The sequence below is a fragment of the Dermacentor andersoni genome, chromosome 10 (assembly GCF_023375885.2).
Source record: "Dermacentor andersoni chromosome 10, qqDerAnde1_hic_scaffold, whole genome shotgun sequence".
Taxonomy (NCBI): domain Eukaryota; kingdom Metazoa; phylum Arthropoda; class Arachnida; order Ixodida; family Ixodidae; genus Dermacentor; species Dermacentor andersoni.
This window is the reverse complement of record NC_092823.1, coordinates 123603284-123614658: the sequence shown is the minus strand read 5'-3', so window position 1 is coordinate 123614658 and position 11375 is coordinate 123603284. Positions and strand designations below refer to the sequence as shown.

At 47.9% G+C, this 11375-nt stretch overlaps 1 protein-coding gene across 1 annotated transcript; it reads left to right on the top strand.

Annotated features, from left to right (window-relative positions):
* The first annotated feature begins 5210 nt into the window (after positions 1-5210).
* Positions 5211-6840, top strand: LOC126543677 (uncharacterized). Its single transcript, XM_050190785.2, has one exon. It carries the CDS (start codon positions 5236-5238, stop codon positions 6424-6426), a length of 1191 nt encoding a protein of 396 aa, XP_050046742.1. The 5' UTR covers positions 5211-5235; the 3' UTR covers positions 6427-6840.
* Positions 6841-11375: the final 4535 nt, after the last annotated feature.

Sequence of the window (11375 nt, the reverse complement as noted above, 5' to 3'; positions counted from 1 at the left end):
TATGCGCCACTGGGTATGTGTTCCTCTTTGACCCTCTTTCACGCTATATAACTAGGCGCACTGGGCCTCGTTACGCTCTTCAATACACATCTCTGGTGCCAGCTTGGGTTACTGGCTATGTGTGACTGGGTAGAGGTCGTCTTTCACAATGATCATTATATGAAACCTATATGACCAACAATTACCCACAAACCATAAGATCGATTGCGAATAGCATTAAAACCGCCAAGTTTATGGAGCGGTTGGCACCATTATTGGCGCCGGCTACTCTTCTTAACACGGGAAAGAAAGACTAAAAGGACAAAACAGAAATAATTATCACTTCGTGTCTCAACAATATTTGCACCAGAAAAAATTTTTGGTGCCAGTAGAGATGTGTCGTAAACTTCAGTAACAAGCACGCGTAATATACGCATATTTTTGCTGTAAAATATATTTACTATAACAAATTGCGGAAGTGCTGTTAGAGAATAGTGAATTTTGATCCGCACACGGATCGACATCCCAGTCGCTTTCATCGGCAAACTTGTTAATTTTCATCGTAGCAGATCATTGTAGCTGCCCTTATTTTAAGGCCTTTTTTTTTTCGTTTCCCGTATGCCATGCCACCGTTATAGTCGAGATTGGCAACTCGAGGTGGCGGGTGACATGGTAGCAGAATAATATCGGAAGGGAAAAAAAAGAACGTACAATATGTGGCCTCAACATATGTGCATGGTCCCCAACCCCACCAAGATCGCGAAGTAGTTAGCAAACCAGCGCTACCATACCAGTGCTACCATACGCAGCTACCGAATCGGACAGTAAGTCAAAAATATTTATTAAAATAGGAATGCGTATGGCTTAAAGGTGGCTTAAAGGTAAGTGGGTAAGTCCATTTCAGGTGAGATGAAGTATACTGGCCGCTCGGATGAGACCCATTACGCCCAACAGTCGGGATCGATGGTCCTCGCGTAGCCGAAGTTATTCTTCAAACGAATCTAGAACTCATTGAGTCTGTGCTGCTACCTCGCGTTCGGGAGCTAAAATGTTCGTCAGTGTAGCGTGGCCTCCGAGATTGCCTGACCGTTGTTGCGCGGTGGCTCGGAGAAAATAGTAGTTGTACAAACACAGCATGCAGAAAAATAGCCACGGAGCAATTAATATTCAGGAAAAGAACATCTTCGCCCGCGCCAACGTGCTCAGGAAGCGTGATGGTGTGACGCCAATCGAGGAGGAAACATGCGGTTTCTGGCGCATCATAACAGATGGCGCTGGCGTGTTTCCAAGCATGTGTTCCCGTATATGCTCCCGCAGGGAGCAGAGTTGCGCATAGTTCCGCCGCCGTGATCCAGCTCTGCAGCGAAGCCACTCCTCGCGCGCGCAGGAGCCAAATGCCACGCGGTGTTCCGCCTTTTTCTCTGGTGGTCGCGAGCTACAAGCGCTAATTGTTCGCAGGCGCTTAGCAAAGGGCACTTGTTAATACAGGCTACGCTCGAACGAGTCATTCGTGCAGCCGGAGGGGGTGGGCTTCCAACCAACCGAAAATTTGTATGTACCTATGTAAACACGCATATACAAACACACACACGAACGTACAAATATGGGGTGGGACCGCCTTCGATTCCCCAAAATAATATACTCCCGTGGCTCGAACAGCTCCAAAGTTCGCTCGCAAACGCGCAGTACGTTGCCACAAACAGCGGTGCAATGATTTTCAGCATGCATATGAAGTTGTCTTATCATGGCCAGAAAGCAAGAAATGTTTTAAAGAGTGTTTAAAACTTCACACACGTAAGGTGGACACTTAGCGCATTTTGGCTGCCGAAACCAGCCGATTAATGACCGTCGCCAAGAGAGCTATCGTGCCTGCAGTTATGTCAGTGACCGTTAACAGAGCGCCATTTATCACTAACCATCGTTCACAACAGCTGCACGTTTTCGATACATGCGGTGCAGACACAGATTTAAGCGCATTTCAAATGTTGACATGTGCACATTTTAAGCAAAGCTTACTTTTATTTACTATTACTATTTAGTAGTACTTACTATTTAGTAGTGCTTACTATTTAGTAGCACCAAATCTGCAAATAGAAAAAGATTCAAGATGCAAGAGCTTCTAGCTGCTCCTCTGAACTCACGATCGACGGTCCACTGATTGCAATGGCGATGGTACTGACGGAAACGACGAGTTCGTATGAGTCGGCGATGCGCCCGTAAAGTTGGCTTCGCAGCGGCGCGGATCATTTGACGTCATTTTTCGCGCTCGGCCAATAGCGGTGCGAGCGGCGCCGGAAAAGGTATGCGCAACTCCGCTCCCTGCGGGAGCATATACAGGAACACTATCCAAGCATAAGTATAAGCATTAGGGGCTTTATCCAAGCGTCCCAAGCACGGTCATCCCAAGCACAATGCTCATATACAGGGACGCTACCCAACCAGGGGCCTCCTTGAAACCCTTCGTTACAGCGTACCTTGGGGTTCTGCGAGAGGAGGGGAAAGTAATTTACGAGATTAGTAAAAAGCGACCGGAAGTTTGGAGGAAGAAATTTGGAGGACGCTTAAGCTTCGAGTGGAGCGCGATAGCGTTGAAAGATTCCTGACTGCTTCTCACGCTGAAACCATCTGAAACGCTGGCGGCGAAATCTATGCACAAACGCGGCCTCTAGTGTGGGCCGATCTTCTGGTTTTGTTTCTCACTTTCGATTCTTCAATCTGACAAGAGCTAACATAAAATATGTGCGCTGTCGTTGCTTTTTTGTTCATTATATTTTTTTGTGGGCTGCCGTTCCCAAAATTCCGACGAATAACTTTGTAAAAAATGAAAGACAGGTATGAGCAATTTTGGTGGTAGAAGAGTGATTGGGTCTGCGTAGTTGGATATTCTATTGCCGAAGCGACGTCCGACGCCGGACGCCGACACCGGATTTTCTGCGACACGGAGGAGGAGGAGGAGGAGGAAGAACTTTATTAAAAACACCAGTCAATGAACGTCAGGAGAGAAATGCTTCTCCCCCTTCGCCCCTAGCCGTCGGCCGGAATACCTTGAGACACAGCAGCAGCAAGGGCTTGACCGATGAGGTCCCGCTGACGTTGGGGTCTGAGCTGCGGAGCAAAGCCTCCCAGGATTCTAGAGTGCGCGAGCTATCATTCTTAGCCGGACATGTCCACACCATGTGAACCAGATTTGCTGCCTCATCACAGAATTTGCACTTTGACCTGAATACTCCTGGATGCCACTTGCTGTAGAGTACGGGGTTTGGAAAAACCCCCATCTGTAATTTCCTCCACATAACCTCATCTTTCTTGCTGAGCGTTCTGTCCGCTCCCGGGTAAATTTGGCGATTTAGTCTGTAGTATGCTATGATTTCCTGGTATGCGCGCATATCCTCTCTTCTGTTTATAGTTTCGGTGGTTTGGGAGCTTCCGGGGGTCGACCGGTAAGTGAGACCTCGGGCGACCGAATGAGCCTCCTCGTTCCCTCTAAGTCCCTGGTGAGCTGGTGCCCAAACGAGCAGAACAAGCTGCCTGGGTCCTCCTTCCCTGTTTAATATACGGATGGCAGTTTCCGTCACCCTCCCCGATTCGTAATTTCTCACAGCGTTTTTGGAGTCGCTGATGACCACATTTACCCCCCTTTGGCTGAGGGCCAAGGCTATGGCTACTTCCTCAGCTTCAACCGTCTCGACGCCACTGACTGTGCAGCACGCCACCGGTGTTCCGTCTTCTCTAACCGCCACGGCCGCGTGTGCCGCTTTGCTTTCATATTCCGCAGCGTCCGTATATATATATGACGTCCTGTCGACAAGTGTATCTAGCTTGTAATGCCTCTGCCCTGTCTTTACGCCTGCCGTCGTGAAAGGCAGGGCTCATGTTTCTGGGTAGCGGAGGTATTTTTATCTTGTCCCTGATATGTCTGGGTATGTCTCCTGAGCGCACTTGCTCATGTTTGGGCTCGTAGCCTAATTTCTCTAAAATTTTCCTGCCTGTTTTAGATCCAAGTAGCCTTTGGTGCTGCGCGGTAACGGCAGCCTCAATCAGTTCCTCGAGAGTGTTCGACACACCCAGCTTCATAAGTTTGCCGGTGGGCGTGTTCGGGGGGAGTCCGAGCGCGACCTTGACACTTTTCCTAATAATGATTTCGAGCTTGTTCCGTTCTACAGAACTGAGCTACGGAGCACTTAGCTTTCGCGTTTATATGGGCAATTATCCCCGAATGGTGCACGGAGGTGTTGTGGCCGAACATGATAGTGACCGATGGGGTGAGCGCCGCCTCCAGACATGGTCTCCGCAACACCACTCAACGCCTGATTCACTTCCGCCGCGGGTCGGCCCGGCATTTCACTATCTTCGGGATCGGTCCACGTATAGGGACTTTTTGTGTCTACACACGGATACGATCCTGGGGGAACTAGCCCTTAACCGCTTCGCTGGAAAAAACTTTATTTCAACAAAAGACGATGAGTGACAATAATTGCACAATTCCGAAACGCACAGTTACACATAACCCAATTGTGACAACGTGTTTAGAAAAAGTTTATTTCAACAAGAGACGATACGAACACTAGTGAGTCACAATCACGGCACAATTCTACCAGGGCTATATCATATACAAAGTACGAAGTGTTGCATACGCGGCACGTTTTCAAAGTATTGTCCGAGCCCTCACTGTCTAACAATAATACACACGATCATTCGCCCCAATTCCTATACGTGCATACACAAAGTACGAAACATTGTATACACGGCACATTTTCAAAGTAGTGTCCGAGTCCTCACTCACTAAGAATATATGCACACAATCATTCGCCGTAATTTCTATACGTGCAGTGCCGACGTGTCCGAGTCGTCATTCATTAACAAAACCCGTGAGGGAGCAAGGAGAAACGTCGTCAGGGGAGAGGAGTCCGGGACGCGACGCTCCTCGCACCTGTCCCCGCACAACCCCAATGCGCGCGTGGCGCGCCACCTGTCGGGGCAGCGCCGTACATTGAGAGGAGGGGGTCTTCTGTGTTTGCCGCAAGATGGCTCTCCGTGTGCGGAAAGCGCTGAAGAAATGTAGCGGAAACGCACTTCGCTACTCGTGTAACTGCGACTTCTGTAAGTTACATGTTCATAATTACCGATATACACCGCAGTATAACTTTCTACGGCTCGTTTCTAAGGCAACACCGCATTCACTAGAGGCGCTTTTGCACCGCTTTGAAGCATCGAACTCGTGGCGTCTTGGCTACCGAAGTGGAAGGACGTGCTATCATGTGCTCCCTTGTAGGGGCGGTTTCAGCGGCCCGTGTGGGCCGTGGTATCAGGTGTACTGAAAAGCCGGCTGAAGACTACCAGGTTGTTCTGCCTCATCTGCCCACAGGTGCTTCTGTTTTAAACACCGTTTTTTTGCATGCCGATGTGAAAGCCAGGCCATATCGAGTGGAGCATGTCCGAGATAGCCTTGCACGTCTTTCGTTGCTGCCGGAAGTGGTTGCCCTCGGGGCATACCAAATGAATCACCTGTGGGCAGTGACGTTTAAGGATGAGGAAGGCAAGAGGAAGATATTAGAAGCTGAAGCGTTCAACGTTAAAGACCACCGCTGCATGGTCATCGACCCGCGCGACCGAGGTGTCCGACTGAAGCTATACTGGCTGCTTCATGGCGTACCGGACGAAGACGTGCGAGTGGCTTTGGCGCCGTTTGGAAAAGTGACGGAAATTAGCAGAGACAAGTGGAAGGTCAAGGGCTGCATTGACAAAGGATCAACCACCCGCTCGGTGACGCTGAAATTAAATGTGGGCCTCACTGTGGACGACCTACCACACCAACTGCGTGTTGCTGAGGATATGGCGCTCGTCTTCGTTCCTGGCAGGGCGCCGCTCTGCCTCCGATGCCGTGGCATCGGACACATCCGGCGAGAGTGCCGCGTTCCACGATGTGGGGTCTGTCGTCGCTTCGGCCACGATGATTCCCAATGTGTGCGCTCTTATGCCAGCGTTACAGGCCCACTCCAAAGGGACGTAGTATCCGAACACATGATGGACGCCGCAGATGCCGAAGAAGCTAGCAGGGAGGACAACGACGTGGCGAAGACTCCTGCAAAGCCCCTTGAACCCTCCCCAGGAGCTGTCCAGGAAGCGAACCTGGGGGGTGAGCCCTTGGCTGCAGCCCCGGAAACGAAGCCAGAGACTACAACATGCGACGCAGGCGTGAAGGCAGCAAGCGCGTCATCGTCTCTGCCGCAAGAAGTCGGCCAGGAAGCAATGGACGTCGAGATGCTTATGACCGGAAGCATCGCTGCAAAGCGTGCTCACGAAGACACTGGCAATACAGGAATAACTACTGCGTCAGGCACCGGCGAACCTCCAACGAAGGCATCGACTACGCGGCGGTCTATGCTTAAACCGAAGTCGAACGTGCCGCCTGGCAGTAGGGTGGCCCCTAAAACGCCTCCGCCCTAGCGGAGGACCCGTTCCAGTAGCCTTCAACGATGACCACAAGAACGCCACAGCTTCGATGTGAGTAGGACGCTTGGCCAAGCAACCCCATGAGATGGCGTCTAACTTTAAATCTAGCCTACGCGTTGCGACATTGAATGTGCGAGGAATGTGTTCGCGCAGGCGGCAGTGCCAGATTAGTCGCATGCTTTTAGAGAATGACGTTGACCTTCTGGCTGTACAAGAAACAAAAATTGAGAGTGAGGAGCAAACAGAACAGATGGTTCAAGTTTTTCGATCTAGATACAGTGTATGTGTGTGCCATGCTGTTGGACGGTCAGGAGGCTGCGTCATTTTTATTCGCAATAGCATATCGGTTGTAGAAAAAGTGTCCACCTGCGAAAGTGGGAGACTTGTCGCATGTGATTTTATTTTTGCTGGTCTACTGTGGTGCGCTGTGTGCATCTATGCACCGAACAAAATTCATGAACGCGAAATTTTTTTTAAGTATGCTGAAGGATTTTTGAAAACAGAACGACATGTTGTGTTTCTTGGGGATTTCAACTGCGTCTGTACAGCTGAAGATAAAACGACGAGCCTCAAAGTACGCGATAGAAGCGCTGAACTATTGAACGCGATAGTAATTGAGAGAGAGCTTGAGGACATTGGTTATGCAATGACGCGAGATGGCCAAGTACGGTATACGCACTTTCAAGGTGATTCGCATGCGAGGCTTGATAGAATATACGTACCGGCGAAGTTTGTACCACTGTGTTCCTCTTATGAAACACAATATCTCAGTTTTAGCGATCATAGTTTGGTCTCGATTACGATTGGCGAAAAACGAAAGAGCGTCAAGTTTAATTGGTTCCTGTGGAAGTTCAATGAAAAACTGCTGCAAGATGAATTGTTTGTCACGAGAGCCAAGGAGTATCTTTCAAATGCCCCGCATACGGAAACCAACTGTTTCATATCAGTGTGGGAGCGGTTTAAATGCGACATTAAAATTGCTGCCATCGATAGAGCATGCGTATTGCGTCACAAGGAAAGGCAACAAGAGAAACAGTTACACAGCGAACTGGTGTACATGTTAGGGGTAGAACATGAAGTGCCTGGAGCGTTTAAAAAAGAAATACGAGAGGTGAAAGCGAAACTCGAGTTGATCGACGAAGATAAGTACCGCGGCGCAATGATAAGGGCGCGCACTGAAAAGTTATGGCTGGGCGAAACGCCCACTAAGCGTGTGCTAAGTGAAGAAAAGAAGCATGCTGCAAATAAGGAGATAAATGAAATTCGATATTACAACAAAATTACACGAGAAAGCGAAGAGATAAAACATGCATTTGTTGAATTTTATACCGAACTTCTTGGAGGAAGAATTTATGACCCCGAGTACTTCAAAGCCCACTTTCTAACTCTTATGCCAAGATTAGAGGACACGGTTAGAGAATCACTGGAATCTGAAATTACCGTGGCCGAAATTGAAGCGGCAATCGATGACTTGGGTAATGGCAAGTCACCTGGGCCAGATGGACTGGGTGCAGCCGTATACAAATTTTTTAAGGCAGAAATGGCAGTGGCTTTACACCGAGTGATCGCTGAATGCTATGAAAAAAAGCAAGCGCCTCTCTCGTTCAGGACAGCGCACGTAGTAATGATCCCCAAAACTGACGATCCTGCAAAATTACTTTCAGTTGAGTCCTACCGTCCCATTAGTTTGACCAATACAGATTATAAAATATACATGAAAGTGTTAGCTAGAAGGCTCCAAAACGTTAAGTCCCTCGTTGGCCCGCATCAAACCTGTGGCATTAAAGGTAGAACAATTTTTACAAACATACACATAGCAAGAAGTATTCTGGAATGTTGTGACGCAATGCATGACCGCGTAGCTATGATTCAGCTAGATTTACATAAAGCGTTCGACAAAGTTGTACATGAAGTTCTGTTTTTATTGCTGGAGCACGTAAATGTTGGATCTGTAATTACTGAAGGTGTTAAAATGGTGTATCATGATTGCACAGCCAAATTAGTGATCAACAAAGAATTAAGTATGTCGATTCCTGTGCGGTCGAGTGTGAAACAAGGATGTGCGCTGTCCCCTCTACTTTTTGCGATATACTTGGAGCCGTTTTGTTTACGTTTGTTTGCAACACCATGTATTCGAGGCTTCACTTTTTTCAGCAGTGAAGTTAAGGTCTTAGCGTACGCGGACGACATAGCCGTGTTTTGCACTGATGCTAGAAGCGTGCAGGAAGTTGTCAGTGTTGCTAAGGTGTTCTGCACAGCAACTGGTAGCGTGATTAGTTGGCCCAAATGCCTTGGATTTTGGCATGGCAACTGGCAGAGCACACCCGAGGTGTACTGTAATATGAATTGGACTGTCTCCCCCGGAAAGTACCTCGGTGTCCCGCTAAATAACTACCTCAATGCTGATGAATATTGGTCTGAGGAAAATAAACGCGTCAAAAATGCTACCGATAAATGGGGTGGCCATAACTTTTCAATGTTCGCAAGAGCTTCCGTTTGTAATATGTTCTTAATTGCAAAAGTGTTCTACGTGTTGCAAGTGATGGCCATGGCAAGAACTTCGGTTCAAAAAATCCACCGAGTGTTTGCGACCTTTATTTGGGGATCGCAATGGGAGCGCACAAGCCGGTGCAATTTGTTTCACAAGGTGAAAAATGGTGGGCTAGGGCTCTCACACCTGTTTTTCAAGCAGCTGGTAAGCAGATTCTTCTTTGTGCGGGACCAAACTGATGTGTTTTTGAGAACTGTGATCCAAGCACGATTGCATGATTATCTATCTGACTTTGTCGTGTCATCTGTTTCTTTCGGAGCTGGACCGCTCAGTCCTTATTTGCGTGAAGTGGTTACTTCTGTACGCCTGCTCAAGGCAAGGTTCTCATATGAATACTTGTGTGATGTCACGAAAAAGCGTTTGTATTCTGATATTCTCGATGTATTTTTACCATTACCGGTTTACCGAGCTGCCTACAGGCTAGGTCCTGAGCGCGATGTGCTAAAGCGCGTTAAAAAAATGCCAGTGAGACCCTCTGCTAAAACGTTCTTTTTTCAATTACATACCGACACTCTCCCTGTAAAGCCATGGTTACAAAGCAAAGGTCTTTTTGTACCTTGGTCGGTAAACTGCTTAATCTGTAATAAGCCAGAATCAATCGAGCATATTTTTATTGACTGCCATGACGCCGTTTTTCTGTGGGACGTCCTACAAAGAACACTTAAAAAAGAACTGCCGATAAGCCCTTTTGGAATCCGGTTTCTTCCACGTGCTGAAACAGGGGAAGCGCCGAGTGATATGCTAATGCTGCTTTGCATGCACAGCGTGTGGAAGACGAGAATGGACATCAGGCATTGTCATATACAGGCTCACTCAGCAAGACACTATTTTGTTGAGAGCATTATATACACACGCGACTTGTTCAGAGAACTATGTGAACCCCCGGAATGGCTTCCTGTACTAGACCAATTGGCTTCTGTGAAGCCCTTTTGAACACCTTACACTGGCCGAGCTGTGGCTGGTGTTTTTAGAATATGTACATGTCGTGTATTTGATCTTCTTGTTTGCGTTTGTGAAAAGGCAATAAAGAAAAAAAAAAAAAACTCGTGGCTGAGTGGTAACGTCTCCTTCTCACACTCCGGAGACCCTGGTTCGATTCCCACCCAGCCCATCTTGCAAGTTGTTTTTTATTCATGAAGTGCCTGCCGGGATTTATCGCTCACGGCCAACGCCGCGGACGCCGACGACACCGGCTTTTCTGCGACACGAACTGCCGCGTGAATATATACACACGATCATGCGCCCTAATTCCTATACGTGCGCATCCAAAGTACGAAACATTGTATACATGGCACGCTTGCGAAGTAGTGTCCGAGTCCTCACTCATTCATCACTTCGACAGGTGCATTGCTTATGGAGCCGGTGTTCTACAAATCATGGCTGATGTTATCTCACGCAAACTTCGTCCTTGGACTACTTTTTTCAGTGATATTTTTCAGTATAGCATTTAGAATCCACTGTAGTTTCGCCAATGAAGAAAATGCATGAAAGATTTTGGTGGAACAAGTACGGCTTTTATATATGTACACCGAACGCTTATCATTTCTTTCGGACAACTGTGATTTGTAGTTAGAATCATGACTTTCGCACATATGACAGCGAGACCCCAAATTGCTTGCTTATTTCCTTGATTCTTTGCCTTTTCTTTTGCTGCCGCTGTTGCCATCACCACTCTTTTCTTCTTGATATATATATATATAATGCGTGCGTGTGTGGATTACGATTACGGACCGTTCTCCAGGACGTTTTTCTTGCAGCTGACGTCGTCACATAAATCTGAGTAATATCTAGCGATTTAGCAGCTAGCTTGTTGGCGGCAAGGCAGCGTCATTAAAGTGATGACTTTGCACAGCGCCTGCGAAAAATGATGCCCCTTCAGTTTTAACAGGAAGTTTCCGCCTGGAACCACTAGACATCAAACTCTACGGTTTAATCTCACAACGCCATGTACCATGCAGCTACTTCCTCTAGTATCTAGATCTCCGCTGAAGTTACTAAATCAGCACATCGGTACAAACTTTATTTCTACAGTTTTGTATGCGTCGCAACTCTGAGCAGTAAACTGATAATTTTTTTTAAATCTCACACGCGTAGAGTGATGCACAGAAATCACTTCATTCAAAACAGTTTTACACGCTGCACAGATCACGCACGCGTCCCTGCAGTCTCTATTTAATACAGGGAAGGGAATGAGCCCTCTTCACATCGACATACACCCTCTGGAAGACACAGTCCGCGACCCTGAACCACATTACCTGAGGATGCAGCCAGGCACCTCCCCCACCAGACCTCCTGTAGGACAGTCACCGGCGAGTGAAGCCTGGGACAGAACCCTAACGCTACAAGCCTGGACGCCCAGCTACGGGCAAGCGCGCGGAGGAGGTGGCGACCA